General features: G+C 23.5%; 5 protein-coding genes across 5 annotated transcripts; 3 read left to right on the forward strand and 2 right to left on the reverse strand.

The window, feature by feature from the left end:
- Positions 1–1,094: 1,094 nt before the first annotated feature.
- Positions 1,095–4,387, forward strand: PVVCY_1306890 (PIR protein CIR protein; the record flags this gene model as incomplete). Its single annotated transcript, XM_037634810.1, has 3 exons — positions 1,095–1,115; positions 1,247–4,024; positions 4,115–4,387. The coding sequence occupies 3 exons, from the start codon at positions 1,095–1,097 to the stop codon at positions 4,385–4,387; spliced, it is 3,072 nt and encodes a 1,023-aa protein (XP_037490856.1).
- A 2,396-nt stretch (positions 4,388–6,783) lies between these two features.
- On the forward strand, positions 6,784–8,840 carry PVVCY_1306900 (CIR protein PIR protein; the record flags this gene model as incomplete). Its single annotated transcript, XM_037634811.1, has 3 exons — positions 6,784–6,801; positions 6,921–8,666; positions 8,754–8,840. 3 exons carry the CDS (start codon positions 6,784–6,786, stop codon positions 8,838–8,840), a joined length of 1,851 nt encoding a protein of 616 aa, XP_037490857.1.
- A 1,712-nt stretch (positions 8,841–10,552) lies between these two features.
- PVVCY_1306910 (PIR protein CIR protein) lies at positions 10,553–11,762 on the forward strand (the record flags this gene model as incomplete). The annotated part of the gene is made up of 3 exons (XM_037634812.1): positions 10,553–10,585; positions 10,723–11,565; positions 11,670–11,762. The coding sequence occupies 3 exons, from the start codon at positions 10,553–10,555 to the stop codon at positions 11,760–11,762; spliced, it is 969 nt and encodes a 322-aa protein (XP_037490858.1).
- Positions 11,763–18,627: 6,865 nt separating this feature from the next.
- On the reverse strand, positions 18,628–18,994 carry PVVCY_1306920 (fam-a protein, fragment; the record flags this gene model as incomplete). The annotated part of the gene is made up of 2 exons (XM_037634813.1): positions 18,628–18,640; positions 18,789–18,994. 2 exons carry the CDS (start codon positions 18,992–18,994, stop codon positions 18,628–18,630), a joined length of 219 nt encoding a protein of 72 aa, XP_037490859.1.
- Positions 18,995–20,351: 1,357 nt separating this feature from the next.
- On the reverse strand, positions 20,352–21,816 carry PVVCY_1306930 (fam-a protein; the record flags this gene model as incomplete). The annotated part of the gene is made up of 6 exons (XM_037634814.1): positions 20,352–20,375; positions 20,531–20,758; positions 20,852–20,955; positions 21,124–21,193; positions 21,283–21,517; positions 21,662–21,816. The coding sequence occupies 6 exons, from the start codon at positions 21,814–21,816 to the stop codon at positions 20,352–20,354; spliced, it is 816 nt and encodes a 271-aa protein (XP_037490860.1).
- Between the last annotated feature and the right edge of the window lie 2,439 nt (positions 21,817–24,255).

Here is a 24,255-nt window from a genome sequence, read left to right on the forward strand (position 1 = left end):
ATATGTTTAGATTATAAGTATAAATGTGTACTTAAAATGGTAGCTCATATTATATTGATTCTCAAATTAATTAATTATTCTAACCAAAGTATTAATATAATTTTAAAATTAAATTATACGAAAACAATTATATTTATTTTCTTTATTGTTTAAAATACATTTATTATCATTTATATATTAAATAGATAATAAGAATGAAAAGAATAATATACATTTTATATATAATAACTATTACCCAAAAACTAATTTATATTCATGATTCATTTTAATTGTAGTAGCTCAATTAATTTAATTTGTAGATTATGCTTTTTTAATTTAAAAACATACATAAGTTATGTACTCAAAACTATTCATTAATTATGTTATATATATAAAGAAATGCTAATGCATAAGCAAAGTTATTACATATTCTAAAGTGAATTATTAATTAAGATAATTAAACGTATTATATTTATTTATTTATTTATTTAGAAAAAAGAATAATATTAAATTTAAACACAAATAGTATTTTATATTTGTTAGAAATTATATAAAAAAGTGTAATATTTCACATTGAACAATAGCATATATCAATACATGGTATTCAAATAATGAGATACAAATACATTTTTAACAATTATAGTAATAACACATTTTTAATTCTTTATATATTTATAATAATATAAAATTGGTTATGTTTTTACTATAAATCAAGAAAATGCATAGTTCTCTAATGTAAGAACGTATAATAATTAGAAAATGTGTTTTATTTAAACTTATTAAAATGTTACACAAAATAATACAATGAAGCTATTACAAATATTATTAAGAATAGCGATATTTCGCATATAATAAAAATGTTTCGAACAAATCACAAAATAAGGATACTTATCTAAATTGCAGTAAAAGTGAATATATGTTTTATTTTATTATATTGTTGTATATTAATTTAAAATTAATATTATTATTGAGAATAATGCTAATAGTGCGTTTATGTTTGACAATTTTATATAGAGAAATCGATCCATTGTTTAATCTATTTTGTTCCAGTGTATACATTTTATATAAAAACAATATGATGTCAATTTACAGTTTAAAAACAAAATTCCATTACAATGAACAAGCACAAACAAATGGTAAATAACCTTATTTTAAAATAAAGCAGATCTATCCTTAATTTTATTATGTTTAAATTATATTCAAATCATATTAAATTTTATTTGAATAAATTTTGAATTAATATATATTTTTATAAATATTTTCTTAGTGTAAGTTACTTCTCGAAGGTGATAGTTATTTTAATGACGAAAATGTCGATACGAAGAAAATTAACGAAAAACCAACCATCAAAGGATATTGTAGTAGCGATGTTTGTAAAACAAATGAAGATGGCATTAATGCTTTGGCCGCATATATACATAGCGAATTCAAAAATTTAATAAAAAGACAAAGTCAGTATAATGATTATGATGAATATTTATTGATGTGGATAAGTGATAAATTGCTTAAGATACACAAAAAAAAAAAAGGCAAAAATATTGGAAAAGGCCGTATGGATGCTTTTACTTTAAAGCAGGCTTATGAAGACTATTTAGAGAAATATAAAGCAAAATTGGATTATTGGGTTCATTTAGGTATGATGGAGGGTTTGAAAGAAGCTAATCTTTGGTATATGAGCGAATTTTATAAGTTATTTAATCACATATGTAATACAATTGTAGATTATGAAACAAACAGTGCCAAAAGTAAGAATCTTTCTAAAAATTCTATCGGTTGCCGTCGTCAATATAGAACCCTTTATATGAACATTTCTGAATGCAAATCATATCTTCATTTATTGAATAAATTAAAAGGTATATATGATTATTTTAGAAGTTCTGCTATTAAGAAAAACCCTTCAAAAAATGATTTAAAAACTAAACTTATAAAACTTACACTAGGAAATGGAAAAGAGATGGAGGTGGTGAGAGGTTTTAAAACATATGACTTCAGTACTGAACAATGTAAATTCCCCATAAAACAAAAAAAAATAGTCTCATCAAAAAAAGTGGAACCACCAGGACCAGCACCACCATTGCAAAAATCACAAAAACATGATCCACAATCTCCACCAAAGGCTCCAGAACAGACAAAAGATAATAAAGAGAAAATACCATCACCAACTGCAATAGAACAATCTCAACTTCAATTACCAAATTTAGTCCAACCACAAGAACCAAAATTAGAAACTGACAAGAGTACTTCAGATATATCACAAAATGGGGAATCTAATGAGCAAAAAGATCCAGGCGGCGACACAGAAAATCAAAATCGTCCTCAAAGTGATTTAAACAATCATGATCAAACTCCAGTTACCAATAAAGGAGGTTCCGATGATGGGGAAGGTGTCAAAGATAGTGAACCAGGGGGATCAGGTAGTGGATCAAGTGATCAAGGCAGTAACAATGGTGGATCAGAAGATTTAAATGGTGGGACAGGCGATACAGACAAGGGGCCATTAAATACAGGTGGTGGAGGAAATGGTGAATTGACTGGTACAAATACTGAAAAAGGTGATTCAGAAGATGGATTAGTTGATAAAGTTAGTGAAGCAGGAGATATCGATAATGGGAAAGATGTTTCAAAAGGTGGAAAAGGTAATGTATCAGGTGGCGATCAAAAAAGTCCAGATGGATCAGGAGATTCAGGTAGTATATCAGATGGTGGAGCTGGAGGTACAAATAGTAGATCAGGTAATCAAACAAAAGGTTCCGAGAATTCAGCACCTGCTTCAGATGGTACAGGTATACCACAATCACCAGGTACATCCACTACAACACCTGTAACAAGTACAGAATTAAAAGATACACAAAATGGCGTAAAAAATCCTCAAGATAATATGCAAACTGGATTAAATAATATAAAAGATCCAAAAGGTGGCCCAAGTAATCAACAGACAACTCAAGGCGGTAAGCAAGTGGATCAAAATGGTGCTCCAGGGAGTTCAGGAGGGGAATCAAAAGATAACCCACAAATGAAAACAAACCAAGCGGGTGATTCCCCATCGATGCCCCAAATACCAGGATCGGAAAATCAAGGGACTAAACAAGGCGTAGTAAATCAACATCAAGATCCAAATTCTAAGCAGGGAGTTTCGGGTGGAACAGGAGATCCAGTTAATGTGCCAGATGGTGGACAAGGTAGTGGGCAAGATAGTGGAGTCCATGAATCTGGGGGTCCAGGTGTTATATCAGGTGATCAATCAGTTAAAGATAGTCAAGAAGGTATAGGCGATGGAAAAAATGAACAAAGAAGTAAAAGTGGTGCATCCGGTGATGGATCGGGAGGTTCAAGCAATATGCAACCAGAACCATCTAAAGGAAAAGGAAGTCTAGGGGGTGAACCTGGGGGTGCAGCTGGTGGAAAAGGAGGTTCAAGTGGTGGACCAGATGGGGGAAAGGGAGATCCAGGTACATCACCATCAACACCATCACCAGTACAACCACCAGCAGGATCACAATCACCCACAGTATCGCCACCAGTACAACAATCAGACCCATCACCACCAGTACAAAAACCAGACCCACAACTACCATCAGGATCACCATCAGCACCACAACAAGACCCAGAAGTACCACCACCAGTAGCATCACCAATACAAACATTATCACAACCAACACCACCACAGCCAGTACCACCAGAATCGCCACCAGCATCACCACCAGAACAACCACAGCCACAAAATCCACAACTACCTTCATCACCAACCACAATACAACAAAAACAACCATCTCCACAACCACAACCTAACACACTGCCCCCCCAAAAAGTTGATCAACCTAATCACAAAACAAATGTTCAATTAGTAAAATCGCCAAGTTCTGACCACATTTTCATAAAACCCTGGAATATAATTCCAACTACGTGGAATGGATCAGAGGATTGTAAACCTAAAATAAAATTTATGAGTACCACATTAGTGTGCTGCACATCTAAACAGTGTAGTTTAACTGGTGTTTCGGTTACACTTATTTTAATACCCATTATTTTATTAATTGCATATAAGGTAAATAATAATATAATTACTAAATACAGCACTTTTAAAGAATTTTTATTATTGTAAAAAAATATATATTCCCCTATATTTTTATTTTAGTGTTTATCGATTGGATCATCAAAAAAATCGGAAAAAAAAAACATGAAGAGAGTTATAAATTTTCATGATGGAAACAGAAAGACAAAAATAATTATAAGTTCAAATGATAGGATCAAACACATAAAACCGGTTATAAATTCAGTTGGTAGAAAAAAAGATCCATTATTAAATATATACAAGATTATGCAGGCTGATCCTGCACCATTTATTAATTTATTTTTTTTGTTGATTTTTTTTGTTTACAAAAGAAAGCGCGATTTCATAGAATTATAAATTTAATTAACTTATATTTAAAATCGAATTAAAAAATGTATAAAATTAAAGAATACTAAATAGTAAATTTGTCCATTAATATATTTAATTTTTATAAATGGGAACCAATTTAAGGCTTTTTCCATATTTACAATAAAACATAAAATAAATTTTCTATGTGATGGAATTATATATTATAACTGAATTATAATATTTCTTTGTCTTTAATTATTATTTATAAAAGTCAAATATTGTATTGTTTCAATACAAAAGGTGTCTTGCCACCTGCTAAATGAATACGACAAAATAAAGCGTTGCTTATTAAGCGTACTTCATTTTTGGTTTCATATAATAATAAATTGGTATTTTTTTCAATATATTGGTTCTATATGGCTATTTTCCGATTTACTATTGTAATTTGATTATTTTTTGGGATTACATTTATCAATATTAATATTTTATACTATTTACCAGAAATAATAAACATGATATTGTATATTCTGAGATATATTATATATTAATGAATTTGGAATTTACTTATTTTTAGTTAATATTTATAATCGTTTTAAATAAACTTAAATTAAACACATTTGTTAATAAAATTATAAGCTGCATCGAGGGGTTAGGTTCAGGTATAGAATTGTGTTTTGAATTAGAATTCGTCGTATACTATAATTTAATTTTTTATAATTTGATAATATTTTTTGTCTGTAACTGTTTATTAAATATGCGTACCGTCCATATATATTTAATCTCGAAATGAATCCCAAATATGTAACGAAAAAAGGAACATAGGCATTAATATGAAAGGGTCGCATAATAAATTCTCCATATGTTATAATACTTTCATCGAATTCGTTCGTATATATTAAATGCGGTAAAATTATATCTCCATATTTTATATTTATTGGGGATTTTTGGCTAACTATATATAAGAATCCTTATTATATAAGGGATAGTAGCTCATATCTATATTGAATTATGAATAACACAATATGTTTCTTTATTCGATGAAAAATATTATTTGTGGCACTATTATTATGATTTAAATTATATTATACCAACTGAACTGTAATAATAAAACTATATATGTAGCAATATATTATAATAAGCCTTATTTTGAATATTCGTCTATATTACAACATATATTCAGATTAACATATGAGTTTTTAACATTAATTATACAAACTATCCAATATGCAATTAAAATATAGTGTTATTACGAAATAATATATACGTTCTAAAATGTTATATTTTAAAACAATGAAACAATGAAAATTAGTAATTGGTTTAAAGTAATTCTCCTGAGTGCATTAATTATCCCATTGTAGTGTACAGTGGTATACCAATAACAATAATGGATTAGTATGTTACTAAATAAGAAAATTATATTATATTTATTCGATATACTATATGGATATAAATTCATTATATATATTCTTAAAGGTATACTAAAATAAAAATAGTATGCATAAAACATCAAATGAAATATTATAACAATTATTTAAGCAAGGTTTAATGTGGCAATATTAGAATCAACACAACCAAGCAATATAACATTAATTTTATTAATAATTTTAAAGTTTCCATTAAAAATGCAAATATTAAATAAATAAATTTATATTATAAAATATATAATATATGTTTAGGTTATAAGTGTAAATGTGTACTTAAAATGGTAATCCGTGTTATATTGGATCCCCAATTAATTCATTATTCCAACCAAAACATGAATACAATTTAAAAATTAATATTTTTAAATTATATTTATTTGCTTTAATGTTTAAAAAATATTTTTTAATTATTTATATGCTAAATAAATAATAAGGATTAAAAGAATAATATGGACTTTATATATACTAACTATGATCCTAAAACTAATTTATATTCATGATTCATTTTAATTGTAGTAGCTCAATTAATTTAATTTGTGTGTTACACTTTTTTAATTTTACAAATTAGATAAGATGGGACTTGAAATTATTCATTATTATATTTATATATAAAGAAATGTTAGCGCATAAGCAAAGTTATTACATATTATAGCGTATAATAATTAGAGAATGTGTTTTATTTAAAGATATTGAAATGTCAAACAAAATTATACAAGGAAGCTATTCCAAATATTATTAAGAATAGCGATATTTCGCATATGATAAAAATGTTTCAAAAAAAACGCAAAATAAGCATACTTACCTGAATTGCAACAAAAATTAATATAAGTTTTATTTAATTATATTATTGTATATTATTTTAAACTATTATTATTATTAAGAAAAATGCTAATAGTGTGTTTAACTACTGGAAATTTCACATATAAAGACAAATAATTGCATAAATTATTTGGTGTAGTATATAAGTTTTATGTAAAAACAATATGATGCCAATCTACAGTTAAAAAACACAATTCCATTACAATGGATCACAAACTAATGGTAAATAATCTTATTTTAAAATAAAACATATTTATCCTTAATTTTATTATGTTTAAATTATATTAAATTTTATTTGAACAAATTTTGAATTAATGTATATTTTTATAAATATTTCTTAGTGTAAATATCTTAATATAGCTGATAGTTATTTTAATGGTAAAGATGTCAAAACGAAGATAATTAACAAAGAGCCAACCATCAACGGATTTTGTAATAATGGTGTTTGTAAAACAAATGAAGCTGGTATTAATGCTGTGGCCGAATATATAATTATGAAATTCAAATCTTCAATAGAAAATCATGAGTATAATAAATATGATGAATATTTATTGATGTGGCTAAGTGATAAATTATTTGAGATACACAACAAAAGCGAAAACAAAGACAACAAAATTACTTTAAATAAGGCTTATGATACATATTTAAAGAAACATAAAGGAATATTGGATTATTGGAATATTTTTTTTAGTAGAAATGATTTGAAAGAAGCTAATCTTAAGTATATGAGCGAATTTTATAAATTACTTAATAAAATATGTAAAACAATTACATATTATGAAAAAAACCCTGACGAAATTGCGAACCTTATTACGAATTCTACCGAATGTTCTAATCAATATATATCCATTTATAATGATATTCATAAATGCAGATCATATCTTGATTTATTGAATAAATTAAAAGGTATATATGATGATTTTAGAAATGATGCTATTATGAGAAATGATTCAAACACTGATTTAAAAACTAAACTTCAAACACTTACAAAACCAGATGGAAAAGAGATGGACGCGGTGAAAGGTTTTAAATCATATAACTTCAATCATTCAAACTGTAAATCCCTGCATAAAAAAATTACAATGTCAAAACCAACGGACCCACCAGGATTACCATCTTCTTCGGAAGAAATACAACCGCCACAACCTTTAAAGCAACTAAAAGATAGTCAAGACGAAGGACCATCATCTTCACAAAGCATTAATGTATTAGAAAAAACTAAAACAGGAGAATCAAGTTCATCAAATGTACAAGACGATTCTAAAATTGATTTAAAGACTTCAGACAATATTGAAGGAAATATAGGGGGTGCAAGTGGTGATACAGGACCATCAGTAGGTGGATCAGAAGATTCAAATGATGGGACAAGAGATACAGATAACCGGGCATTAAATACAGATGGTGGACAAGATGATAAAGGAGGATCAGGTCGTGAACAAGGTGTCTCAGATAGTGTTCTGGTAGAAAATGGAACTCAAAGTACGACAGTGGACCCTTTTAATACTGGACCATTAATTTTTAGTATCTCATTAAAAGGCATGGAGAAATTAAATGATGCTACCACTTCATTTGAAACGATTAATAAAAGAATTACAGAGACCACAGACACTATTAAGAATTTATATAGTACAGCTTTGAGTAATTTAGAAACTACCTACGATAAATATAGTAGTTTTTTAAAAGAAATGATTTATAATATAAGTATCGATTCTAACCAAGTAGAAAAACCTCCTCATTTAGGTGATAATAAATCTGGATCAGAGGGAGGAGGGGATGATCCATCACAATCCAAAAAAAATTCACATCAAACTTCGGAAAGCTCATTATTACCAAGTTCTACAGAAGAAAATAAAACAGATCAATCGTCTCATGATCCATCTGAAAACCAAAATTCTGATCGAACTGATCAAAAAGAACCTCAAAAACCGGTGGATGATCAAGTGATTAAAACAGAAGATCCTGGAAGTGAAGTAAAAGGAAATGGAACAATAGGAATAGGTGATATATTTATATTCAAAGAATTCAAAAAAATTGGAATTCCAACTATAGTTATTATAATATTCATTACTTTAGCTATTATGTACAAGGTAAATAAAAGAAAATTATGAAGTGTACTATTTTTAAAATATTTCCTCACTGTAAAATATTATTCATTTTTTATAATTTTATGTTAGTTTTTGGTATTTGAACGGAGAAAGAAATTAAAAAGAAAAAAAATGAAAAAATCTACAAATTTGTTTGGTGTAAATAAAACGACATGAACAGTTATAAACTTAAGTGATAGAAGAAAGAAGATGCAAATAATTATAAAATAATATAGTCGAAAAAAATAAACAAACAAATTTATAAATTCCATCTATGGGGGAAAAGTCCATTATTAAATATATACAAACTTATGCAAGAAACCCTGCACCATTTATTAATTTATTTTTTTTGTTAATTTTTTTGTTGTTTTTTTTTGTCTATAAAAGAAAAAGAGACACCATAGAATGATAAATTTAATTATTATTTTATATTTTTTGTAATATTCAGATTCTTATAGTACTATATTTAAAGTAAATGTTAATATATAACAATAATAAACAATTAAATTCGTTTATTACTATTATTATAATATATATAAAGATGATGTTATTAGAATGGTTAACTTTCAATTCTAAATTGATTTATATAATTCTAAGAATAAAAACATCACTAACATAATGAATGATTAAAAAATATATTTTTTATAAAATCATTTATTATTATAAAAATTAATAGTAATATTTTTAAAAAAAATAATAATTGCCCCCATCAAATCCTTGTTGTATGCTACATACAATTGTTTTCTATAAATATTCAGTAAAAAATTATATAAAAATATAATGGCATTTTATAACAGAGATATATAAATATATGCTTTATTGAATGAATGATAAATCAATAACATGTAAGAGTGCATTATAAAGGTATCAGTGTTACATATATTGTTAATGATAAATTTGGGGATATACGGTTTTATATTATAAAAAACTGGATCGATAGAGAAAGGGTTAAATTTTCAAAGCATGTTAAATGTCTTTTATTATTCCATATTGTCACATATTATATTATCAGTACTTAGTGAATCATAATTTTTTAAATATATAATGGCATTGTTTTATCTTAGGATTTTTAATAAATTACTTTGATCATATACATTGATAACTATAGTAGTAGAACATATATGATAAAATGAGGAATGCATAACATTTAGCAAAAGTTGTTTAAATTTATGGATTAAAAGAGCAAATATATTTTATATTGTCCTCTAAAGTGCAATATAACAATCTAATTACACATATTTTTATTATGCTTTAAAATTTGGATCAATACTTATTTGTGTTTTATATATTTAATATTTACTAAGTATTATTTTAAAAATGGTTTGCATTCAAAGACTTATTTAAGCTTAAATGGCTCAATAATACGGCTTCAGTACTAATTGTTGTTTTAAACCATAGGAAAAATGCTCAAAATATATTATAAAATAGCCAAATAAGGTATATTTCTAAATTGAAGTATATAGGATTAAAAATAAAGTTATTGAACATATTAAAATCGGCCATGAATTTATCTATATTAAATACAAATAATATAAATTTATCTAATTTGAATATAAAATGGAGCATGTAACTTAATTTAAAAATACTATAATTTTAGAAAATATATACTATAAGAAACAACTATATAAAACTATAATATATCGTATTAAATAACTATTTATATATTTTTAAGGATTATAGTAATAATAGCATTTTTGTATAAATGTACCATATATACATATGGCAAAAGTATATTAAGCAACTTTCCATTTAAGGTAATTTAGATAATTGCCATAAAATAAGTATAGAATGTTTAACGAAATATAATTGATATGCAAAGAACTTAAATAGATACACCAAATGTTTACGTAATATATATAAATATTATTATCTCTCATAATCTCCAAATTATGGAACAGTCAAGTTATAATATTGAAGATGTGGTATACAATTTTTTAAATAAAATATTATCTTCGCATGCGTTTTATATATTATATCGTCCATAAATTATATTAATTTTCATTTGATTAGCATTTATATTAATATGTTTTTTTGTTTAATTCATAAAATATATTTGTAGTATAGAGAATTTGCTACGATCGATGACTATTTTTATGTGACGGAGGAAGGTGTATTTAGAGTTGATACTGCACACACATCAATCAACGATTATTGTAATTCCTGGTGGAACCAAGGAAAAGACAATTGTCATAATCATCTTGAAATGACTAATTGTAGTGTTATTTATTTGCTAAAAACGATAAAGGAAAAGTATAAATTAGAAGATGATAAACTTGGCGAATACGTTATTTTATGGTTAAGTTATAAACTAAATAGAAAACCACAACATAAATTCGCCAAATTAAATGATTTTTATAATAGTTATATAGAAAAAAAAGAATGTTATAATGATACAATAAAAGATAGTGATAATATGACTTATAAGGATATTATAAATAAAAAAAAATATTTGATGGATATGAATATTAAAGAAATATCTAAATTTAATGGTCCATTTAATATATTATTTTATTTGTATCATTTATTTCATGATGAACCTTTGAAATGCGAAACAAATTTGAAATTAGCTAAAGAATTTGTTCAAAAATTTCAAGATCTCAATAAAGATTCTAATAATATAAAAGACATTTCATATAATAAACTGTTATCTACATTATCAAATGATTATATAAATTTAATAAATAAATATGGTAATAAATGTACCAATTTTAATTCACTTCCAGAATTAAACACCCATAAAAGCCCTGTAGATGATCCTGTAGATATTTCTGGAAAAGATTCTGGACAATCTACTACACTAAGTCCTGAAGTTACATCATCAAGTTCATCGATATTAAACACAGTAATTCCAGTTTTATCGACATTTTCTTTAATATCACTTTTCTTGGGAGTTGCTTATAAGGTAAATAATAAGGAATTAAAAACTATAATATTTAAATTATATTTTTGTGATCCCTTATATGCGTTTATCAAAAAATATATATACAATTACCATTTTTATATTAGTATTCATTATTTGGAATTAATAAACTATTCCAAAGACAATATATAAGAAAAAAATTAAATCAAGTAAAGAAGAAAATGAAAGTTAATATATGATTCGAAGAGTAGTGGTTAGTCCATGAACAGTAATAATGATTGATATATGTTAAGAATATGTCTATTTGGAAACAAGTCATTTTTGACGATATTTTTTAACGATAATTTTTGTGTCTATAAGAATATTTAAATAATATAATCAATAAAATATAAAATTACTATGCATATTATTGCGTTTTTGCATTGTTTTTGTATAATTTTTATATGATTTTATGTAGTGGGTCAGGGTTAAGATTGTATTATGGAACCCATATATGGGTTATGGTTAAGTACCACATTACATCTAATTTTGTATAATTTTTAATAATTTGATAATATTTATTAGTTTAACGGATTGTTTTAAATATATATAAGACAAATTATAACAATTGAATTTCATATTAATATAACTTAATGGTAAATGTTTGAACTATGTATTTTTTATATTTATTGTTAATTTATGGTTAATGGTTTATGGGGTAATCGATCAAATATTGAAATCGATATAGAAAAATGAATCCAAAGTGTCGATTTGATTCTATAAGATAACTTCGATTTAAATAATTTAATATTTATTATGAGAAATTGTGGGAAAATGGAATTAATTAATATAGAGAATGTTATACAAACTGATCCCGTACATTTATTAATTTATTTTTTATTTATAAAAGAAAAGAATTATTTATATGATAATTTTAATAAGTTTTATTTTCGTATTTAAAAGACAATATAAAATTCAAACAATAATAAATAAGGCATATTGCATTTATTAGTATAAATAATTCGGGTTTTAATATATGGGAGCCATATTAAGGCTCATTCACCTATTTTTATAAAAAAAATACAAAATATTATTAAATGATATTAAACATTTGAGAAGTATAACAATAAGAACGCATTTAGATGCAAATAATAATTTTTGGTAGTCGTTTTTCATATTTTTGCATAAATTGATTTACAATATATATGCATCCAATATTTATTACCACAATTAAATTATATTAATTTGGATGTAGACATACAAAAATAAAAAACATGTTTATAAAGTATCAAGGATGTTATTAAATGAACCTTTATGGTACACTAAAGACTTATTTATATAAAATATGTAAAAAAATATTTTAGGTTGAATTTGTTGCATAAACTTGTTTGTTTGTAATTAAAATAATTTGTTCTTTACGAAAATGGTTTGTTATTTGAAAAAAACATAAATATAAAATTTTCAAATTATATATCTACATCTTCGATGATAGAGTTATTGTATATGCATAAAATTAGTGCATTATTTTATTTATATTTTAAATATAAAAATTAATTTTGTTATATTAAATATAATGGTTTGATTAAACAAAAATATTCACGAACAATATATATATTTTTATACATTTAAAATATATTATTTTTTATTTTTATTATTTATATTAAATTAAAAATAAAATATAATTTTTTTTTAACTTGTAATTGCAGGATTATAAATTTGTGGGTGACTTAAAATAGCAGCAACATATATTTCCATAAATAGCATATAACTTGTTTATATAAATTAAAATTAAACAATTTGTAATATTAAATAATAGCATCATTGTTTTACAACAATAATATATAAAAAGGAAGATAAAAAAAATAAATCATATATATTATTTAAACCACCTTATTCGAAAAACAATTTTTATTAATAAAAAAATGAATAAAAGGATATTTAGTTTAGTTTGTATCATCTTGTATGTCCTTTTGACTGTATCAATACATTGCTCGGAACAGAAAGTAAGTTGTCAAAACAAAATATAAACTAGTATATAGAAAATTATATAATAGTGTTTATTTACATGTTGTAACGTATATATATATTATTATATGTATTTCTAGCATGATCGATCTAAGACATCTGGCTTAAGAAGTAGAATCATTCGTGCTATCAAGAAAATAAACGGAAGTAACAAAAAAAATGTTATAGAATCTCAACGAGAACCCCAATTAAATAATAACAATAACAACTATTATAATGATGATAAAGATGAATGTGTTGATTATTACACCCATATCGAAGGTAAAATGCGCAAGCGAGAACCATGTTGTTGTGGTTTGTTTTATTTAGAAAGTGATGATCTATATGAATAGGCTCTCCATTTCTATATTTATGTGTCAATATTTTAAGTTTATGGCTGAGTGTATAAATGTCAAAATAAATACAATTTTCTTATTATAAATTGTTAATATAAAATTTATATATTACATACATGGAAAATATTTTGGCTTATTTACATTATTGTATATAATTCGTGAAAGAATATTCCGAAAAATAATTAATAATTGAAATATGATCGATCCGTTTGCTATAATTATAATATTTGTTATTTGTAAGCTTATAATTTTACATTTTATATGTACATTTATAAAATAAATAATTTTGCATTTTAATGTATATTCTGTCTTATAACATATGTTTGTGTTTTTTTATTATTTTATATAAAATTTGACTTTAAACACACAAATTTGAGTGTGACACTGTACATTTGTTTTATTAATATATTTTCTCTTTTTTGTAATACTACATAATAATAATTAACTTTATAAGTATCACTTTGCAAGATTCAAGAACTCATTATGTAAAATATAAAAATGGTGTATCCTTTATAAAAGAATTAATATATATTTTAAAAAATAAATAATATAATATTTACATCCATAAATACTTTTATTGAATAGAATTAAATTTATTATAATGGCACATAAATTAATTCTATAGAAATGGAAAAAATTAATAAATAATAGGATATTAACAGATGTAGACAATCAATTTTATTTAAATAATTTTTATGAATTAAATTTGAATCTTGTAGATGCTTTTAATGATGATGGAATAAGATGTATTTAAAATGTTATAGATAATCATGTAAAGGAGTGTAAGGTCAGTAATATGTTATCCACTTTAAAAAAGTCATATGATAATTTTAGAAAAGAAAATACGTTCGACTCAGAATCGCAACTTCCTGAATTTAATGAAGATGAAATAGAAAGTTGTGAGGATTTACGTGAAAAAAAAGCAAGAATTGCAGGTTGAGAAGTCGGGGCCTGAAGATTCAAAAGATAATGTAAACCAACCAACATCACCAGTACTACTATTGCCACAATCACAGCCCCAAAATATTAAAATAGAATCACCTGGTTCTCAACATCAGGAAGACCGTCAATCGTCCGAACTTGAAGATCCTTCAATAAAGAGTGATAACGAATTAACAGATAAGGGAGAAGACTCAAAAGAAGAAAAAAAACTGAAGCATCAAAGAATATGCCACTAAGTAATGGAAATGGATTGGAGCCTACATCTTCTTTACCAGAAGGTAAAAAGAATCACAAGATATCCCAACATCAGTACAAATTGGCCAAAGAAATGATAATCCACAAGAGTCACTTCCTACACAAGAACATAGATCACCACATAGTAAACAAGAAAAACTTCAGATACAAACCATAAGAAACAGTTTCTATCACCAGTCGATTCTAGAAAAAAAACACCTAGTCTAAATATTGGAATAGGAAACACTAGAACCAATGTGGAAGACAAAACATCACAATTAGTAAACTCCATAGATATATCTAAAGGATATAAACAGCCTGAGATTGTCATTACAGTTCTTTTAATACCCATTATTTTATTAATTATGTATAAGGTAAATAAAAAGAAAATTGTGAAGTATAAATTTTTTAAAATATTTCCTCACTATAAAATATTATATATTTTTCATAATTTACGCTAGTATTTGCCATATGGATGGAGAAAAGAATTGAAGAGAAAAAAAAATATGAAAAAGGCTATAAATTCAATTGGAGGAAAAATACCGATGCAAATAATTATAAATTCATCAAGTCATAAAAAATAGACTAAAAAATCTATAAATTCAGTTCATAAGAAAAAGACACCATTATTAAATATATACAAACTTATGCAGGGTGATCCAGTACCATTTATTAATTTATTTTTTTTGTTGATTTTTTTGGTTTATAAAAGAAAAGACAATTCCATAGAATGATAAATTTAATTAACTTATATTTGAAATGAATTTAAAAAATGTATAAATTTAAAGAATACTAAATAGTAAATTTGTCCATTAATAAAATTAATTTTTATAAACGAGAGCCAGGTTAAGGATCGATTTCATATTTTATAACAAAACATAAAATAATTTTTTTATTATAACAGAATTGTAATATTTATTTGTCGTTAATTATTATTTATAAAAGTTAAAATATTGTATTATTTAAATACAAAAAGTGTCTTAACATTTGTTAAATTAATATGATGAAAAAAAAAGATAATAGCATTAAATATATTTCTTTTTTCGATTTGGAATAAAATGAATTTGTATCCTTTTCGATAAATTGGTTATATATGTATTATTTTTGTGATTAATATGTAAATTGATTATTTGCTTGTATTGAATTAGTTGATATGAATATTTTATGTGATTTCAATAAAAATATTAAATTTGATGTTGTATATTCTGGGATATATTTATATACCAAATTATTACATACCAATCGATGAAAAAAAAAATTGCAAAAAAGCGGTAAATAAAATATAATAAATTAAAAACCATTTAAACGTAAATAACAACGACGATTTGTTTATGTTTTCATTATATGTTTGTATTTATTCATATATATGTATCTAATATTTTATTATTTAATTGATGCTTATAAATTTGTTTGTATGTAAACAAAAATAGAAAAATATAAGTTTATAAATATGCAACAGTATCATTAAATATACCAATATATTATAAATTATATTAAAAAACAGTTTGCATAACAAATTTCAAAAAAATATTTTTTATAGAAAAATTATTATATACATATATTTTTTTTACAATTAAAATATTAAAAATGTTGTATTTTTAGAGAAAAATTAATATTTATTTGAAAAAATAAGTAATATAATATTTATATAAATAAACACTTTTAATGAATATAGCAAATTTTATTACAACGGTTACATTAATTCTATAGAAAATGGAAAATTAATAAATGTCATAGTTTTTTATAAATATATTCATTTATTCATATATTTTAGAACAAAAAATTAATAAATATGGAGCTACCATCATTATTTCGTTTATTTAATAAATAAAATTAAAAATGATAATCAAAATTTTAAAGTATGTTTTGTTTTCAATTATTACTTGCTATTTTGAATATGCCAAAAAAGTAAGTTACATACTATTTTATTATATTTTCCATATTTATTTGTTATACATTAACCTTATATTATTGTTTCATGTATCGGCAAAAAGCTTATCCTAAGTTAAAGACACATTAAAACTAATTATATATATGTTAATGAATATTTCATTTGTTTGCAGGAATTATACTTTATAAACGAAAGAAAGATATATCTTGAAAGGAATATAATAAATTTTAAAAATAATAGGATATTAGCAGATGCAGACAACCAATTCGATTTGAATAATTTTTATGAATCAACTTCGAGTCTTGTAAATCAATTTAATGACTACAATGATGATGACGAAGATATAATATATCTTCGAAATATTGTAGATTCACATGTAAAGAAGTATAAAGAAAGTAATACAAGACACAATTTAAATAATGTAGATGGAAAAACGAAAAAATTAATTCATAAAATTCAAAAAGAATTAAATGAAGCAAAAAAAGAGCTCGATAATGAAAGGAATGGCGAATTATCAATACATCCGATACAAGATAAAAGAGTAATAAAAAAAAGTGAAAATATTTTTGAGATTGACAATAGCAAATTCAACAATGGATATAATAAAATTAAATCAAGTAATTGTTATAAGAAATTAAAAAAAATTTCAAAGTCTAAAAAATCAAAAAAAAATATAATTATAAAGATGATGTTGTTGACTGCAACACTTTTTGTGATAATATCATTATCAATGACGGGGCAGACAATCTTATTTTCAATTTTTGTGGCTTTCATATGTTTTATTATGGGAGAGGATGCACGGATTCATGAATTACAAAGAATATTAAAAAACAATCTTTATTGTACTTGATTAAATGGTTAAAAATAATATATTTAATATTTTATAGCACAAATGTTACGTTTTTTAAATTTTATAGAATAATTAAATTTGATTTATTGTTTGTTTTATTCATAATGTTATTATTACATGCATTTTAATTTAATATATAACCACGTTATATAATTAATTTACCTTTGCTTAGCGTTTGTCAAAACACATTCACCCCTTCCATGCATAATATTATATATTAATGGATTTTAAATATGCACATTTTTAGTTAATAATTATAATATTTTGAATAAACTTGATTTGAGCACACTTATTAATAAAACTATAAGCTATATTGGAGATTTGGATTCAGATTTAGAGTTGTGTTTGGGGAAACCCATATTTGGGGTTAGGGTTTTGGACTATGGGTTATAGTTTTGTTCTAAGAAATCTATGCTTTGGGCTAAAGTTATATTTTTATTAATTTTATTATAATTTGATCATTTATTTGTATATAAATGGTGATTAAATATATATGAAACCCCGTATGCTTAATATCGAGATGAATTTTAAAAGTCTAAATATGCAGGTAAAGAAAGGGCAGTCATTATTATGAAAGGACTATCATAAATAATCATATTTATATTTGAAGTATTCACAAAATTGACGCACATAGTTGCATCCTAATATTAAAAGCCATAAACAAATGATATACAAAAAAAACGTTCTTATAATAAAAAACACTCTATGATATTAATTTAAAGCAACATTATGTGTGAAAATAAATCGTGTTATTAGCATAAATCTTTTAATATTATGATACTGAAAAATATATATGAAGGAAAAAATAATCTAAGGCTTTTCGGATGGTTTATTTAAGGTGAAATTAATTAGGCCATTGATCTAAGTAAAAAAACATAAATGGGTGAATATATAAAATATTTATATTTTTTGCAAATTATAGCATATATTATAAATATGATATTTATTTAAAACAATATATTTTTTAATAATTTTTGGAATAAGTTATTCAAGTTTGTATATCGGTTACAGACACGACATAGGCGATATAACACCCTCGTCTTTTTTTTCAATGAGGTGTTCACATATGTTAACAAACGCTTTGATCACGCTTCCATTTTTAATGTCGTCGTCAGAATCAATATCAGATTCGAATAAATTTGGGTTTTCTATTATTAAATTTTTATAGTGAATCGTATTTTTACTGTTGTGATCATTTATATTTCCTGAATACATAACAATTATAGCTTTGTCTTTTGATATATACAAAATTAATAACAGCGTATTTGAATAAATTATTGTGAATAATATGAAAAATATGATTTGGGAGTGAAAAAAAACATGAAAAAGATTATAAATTCAATTGGAGGAAAAAGACCGGCGCAAATAATTATAAGTTCATCGAGTCATAAAAAACAGACTAAAAAATCTATAAATTCCGTTCATAGGAAAAAACTTCCATTATTAAATATATACAAACATATGTATGTTGGTCCTATACCATTTATTAATTTATTTTTTTTGTTAATTTTTTTTGCCTATAAAAGAAAACGAGCCACCATAGAATAATAAATTTAATTAATATCTTATATTTTTTGTAATGCTCAGATGTTTATGGTACTATATTTAAAGTAAATGTTAATATGTAACAATAATAATAAATAAATTTGTTTATTGATATAAATGATTATGCTCAATGAGATAAATAAGATATTATTTTTATGTAATAGTTGAATATAAAATTATAATTTTTTATTTTCATAATATATATAAAGATTGCATTTTCAAGGATTATTAATGTCTGATTATTATTTTTTTCCAAAACTCTATTAATAACAGTATTTAATAATATATAAAGACTTTTTAAAAAATATTTTTATTATAAATGAATTATTTATTATTGAAAAAATGCTACAATTTTTCTAAAATGTAAAATATGCATTTTAAATTCCTATTATATGCCACATACAATTGTTTTCTATAAATATTCAATAAAAATTATATACAAATATTTGTTTTATTGAATGAATAATAAATCAATGACATAATATATATCATTGTTACATATATGTTAAGGACCCAATTTGGATTATGCGATTTTATATTTTAAAAAACTGGATAAATGGAGAAAGAGTTAAAGACACAATTTAAGAGTCAAAAAACGAAAGATGAAAACGAACCATTAATAGCTTATTTAGATGGCATAAATTGATATAATTAATACATGTCTTATTTGGAAGTAATTAATTTTCAATTAACGTTATTTTGTTTGTAAGAACAGCTAAAATCACAGAAATAGTAAAAGAAAAACAAAACTGATCGATTTTGAGTACAAAAAGTGAATTATCATAATAATATGAAAATATGCTATAAATAAATATTTTTCATAAATTATAACACTTACGATTGTAGTTTTCATGAATTAGTATATAGATACATCCTAATATTAAACGACATAAACAAATTATATACACAAAACATTATTATAATGAAAATAAATCGTATTATTAACATAAATCTTCTAATTTTATGGTTCTTAAAAATATATATGAAGGAAAAAATTATTTAAAGCTTTTCCAATTATGCATTTTTGTTAAATGGAAGAATGTCCCTGAATCTAAGAAAAAAAACATAAATGGATAAATATGTAAAACGTTAAAAATTTTCAAAATATAGCATATATTATAAATATGTATATTTCGTTAAAATCGTATTTTTTTTTAGCAATTGTGAAATAAATTATTATATTATTAAAATTTCTATATCGCTTACAGATTCGATATAGGTGATTTCAAGAGCATCGCCTTTTTTTTCAATGAGATATCCAGCTAAGTTCACAAATATTTGTGCATAACATTGTGGAAAATGTTTTTCAAAACGTGGAGGTTTGATGAATGAATTTGCTTTTTTTATTATTGGGTTGGTATAATTCATATTGTAAGGGTTCCATTCATTTACATTTACTGAAGTCATGGCAATTATAGTTTTGTCCTTTGATATCTACAAAATTAATAAAAATATATTGCATAAATTATTGTAAATAATATGAGAAATACGATTTATAATGAAACAGAAAAGGAAAGGTTTCCTTACTTCAGTCTTTGAAACGAAAGCATGAAAATACTTCTCATAGCTATTAGAATCTTTTTCGCAAATTTGGCGAATAAACATTAAATTTGGATTGTAAATATGGGTAACTATTCAAAAAAAATAATTTTGCATTATGTAAAATAAAATATTATGAATTTGAAGACATGAGAAACAATAAATAGTATCATATAGCAATGGAAATAATAAATCACGAAATGGCGAATAAATAGTAACAATAATATGTTAATTTGACTAATTTATTATGTTTTGTATACTTCCTGCAAGGCCTTTATTGAAAATATTGGGAGCTTTGGGATTCCATATCCTGTTTATTATGGCATTATACTAATGGAAACAAAGAGAAATATATGTATATAAATTATAATAATTTTTTAATTTGGCTAATAAATTTAACATTGTTCGTTAATTGATACCTGACTGGAATCATAAATATTTAAATGAACTTTTATAATATTTGTCTCTTTGTCAAATTTTTTTATGTAATAAGATATACTATCAGTAGGATTTTGTAAATATGGTTCATAACCATCTTTGGTTGTAGCATAGTATTCTAACTGTTTTGTAGCATCGTTCATAAGTTCGATCGCTGGTGTATGGTCGTGACAGCGACATACAACTTCCTTGTATTTTTCATATATTTCTTCTGGGCTATCATTAATAAAAATGAGCATATTTTTAATAATTACAAAAATAAAGTTGTATTAATATTATAACATTGTTGTACAAGTGGATATTTAATATGGTCATAATGAAATATGTAATATATATATATATATTGTTGCATTTTCTTACGTATCATGAGGACTTAATGGTTTAAATTTATTACTCTTTTTTATAAGGTGTTTTGTATCTTCTCCTGGAGAAGGCTCAGCTGCAAGGGCTCCATTATTTGCATATGCGAAAATGCTTAAAATAAATAAAGCGGTTTGAATATAAAATTTATTCATTTTGAACTTTAAAAAGAAAATATTAAAATTTATATTAGTATTTTTTTTAATTAAAAATTAATAGCTCGAAAAATAGCATAAATATAATTAAAATTGAAGCAAATAATTTTCTCCAATAGAGCATAAAAAACAAATATTTATTTTAAAAAAATACAAATTATTATTTAAATAGCAAAATTTATTATTTTATCAGATTTATAAGTTTAATATATTTTTTATTTAAATAATTTAATCATAAAACGACTTCAGTAGAAGAAAATTTCATAAATAATGAATATCAAAAATTTTATGATTTATAATTTCATTAATATTATAATATTTAAAATAAATAATTTTGATTATATAAACGATATTTTTAATATATAACATTATGAATACGTAAGTTTTATATTTTTATAATTGATTAAACTCAATTTAAAATTTATAAAACGTCTCATTGCATATGGAATAACATGCATATATTTTATTTATTATATGTAATAGAAAAAAATTGTTGTTTTTACCTATAGAAAATAAATAATTTAAAATAAAAACATGCAAAAATAAATTTAGATTAAATCTATTGTACAAACTTATTTTCTTATAATTAAAATAATGCATTCTGTACAAGTATTGATTGTTATTTGAAAAAAACATAAATATAATTTTTCGAAATTGTATATCTATATCTCTGATGATAGTAGTTATTATATATTTATATGATGAGACATACATATAAATTAGTGCATTATTTTATTTATATTTTAAATATTAAAATTAATTTTGTTATATTAAATATAACTGTTTAGTTAAACAAAAATATTCAGAACAAATATATACATTTTTATGTATTTAGAATAAATTGTTATATATATTTTGTATGCATTTAAAATAAACTATATTATTTATTTTTTTATTATTTATATTAAAGTAAAAATAAAATATTAAACATTGTTAACTTATAATTGCAGGATTATATATTTTTGGATGGTTTAAAATAGCAGTAGCATACAATTCTATTATAATATACTTTCATAAATATCAAATAATTTGTTTATATTAATCAAACTTATACAAATTGTATAAGAGAATATTGCTAATAATTTAATATTAAATAATAGCATTATTATTTTACAACAATAATATATAAAAGGGAAGATAAAAAGAATAAATCATATATTATTTAAAGCGTATTTCTTTGTGGAAAAACTTTTTATAAATAAAAAAACGAATAAAAGGATATTTAGTTTAGTTTGTATCATTTTGTATGTCATTTTGGCTGTATCAATAGATTGCTCGGAACAGAAAGTTGTCAAAACAAAATATAAACTAGTATATAGAAAATTATATAATAGTGTTTATTTACATGTTGTTGCATATATATTATTATATTTATTTCTAGAATGATCGATCTAAGGCATCTGTTGTAGGAAATAAAAGGGTTCGTGCTATCAAGAAAATAAACAGAAGTAACAAAAAAAAGTTATAAAATATCAACGAGAAACCCAATCAAATAATAATAATAATAACACGTATAGTTATGATCGTATTATTTTAAATGATGACGATTATGATGAATGTGATAAATGTTGTTGTTTCTGTTTTTTTTTGGGATGATGAACTATATGAATAGGCTCTCCATTTCTATATTTATGTGTTAATATTTTAAGTTTATAATTGATTACATAAATGTCAAAATAAATACAATTTATTTATTATAAATTGTTAATATAAAACCTATATATTTATTTACATGGAAATCATTTTGGTTTATTTACATTATTGTATATAATTCGTGAAAATATTCCGAAAAATAATTAATAATTGAAATACGATTGATTCATTTGATATAATCATAGTATTTATTATTTGTATCCGTATAACTATATATTATATACGTATTTATAAAATACATATTTGTGCATTTTAATGTATATTCTGTCTTATAACTTATATTTGTGTTTGTTTTATTTTATATATTTTTAATTTAATACATATTCACGTATATAATTTATTTTTATTTTATATTTGTCAAAAACTCATTTATCATTATTTCCATGCATATATATTAATGGATTTTGAATATACTCATTTATAGTTAATACTTATGATTATTTTAAATACACTTAATTTAAACACATTTATTAATAAAATTATAATCTATATTGGGGGGTGGGCTCAGGAAATATAGTTACGTTTTGGGGAACCCATATTTGGGGTTAAGGTTTGGGACTATGGGCTACAGCTTTGTTTTATGGAGCCTATACTTTGAATTAAAACCATATTTTAATTAATTTATTTATAATTTGTCCATATTTATTTGTCTATAAATCCTGATTAAATATATATGTCATCCCGTATGTTTAATCTCGGGATAGTGGGTAAATATACAACCAAAAGTTGCATACTCGTTAATATGAAAGAATTGCCATAAATAAAAAATTTTCATAAATAATAACA

The sequence above is a fragment of the Plasmodium vinckei genome (assembly GCF_900681995.1).
Source record: "Plasmodium vinckei vinckei genome assembly, chromosome: PVVCY_13".
Taxonomy (NCBI): domain Eukaryota; phylum Apicomplexa; class Aconoidasida; order Haemosporida; family Plasmodiidae; genus Plasmodium; species Plasmodium vinckei.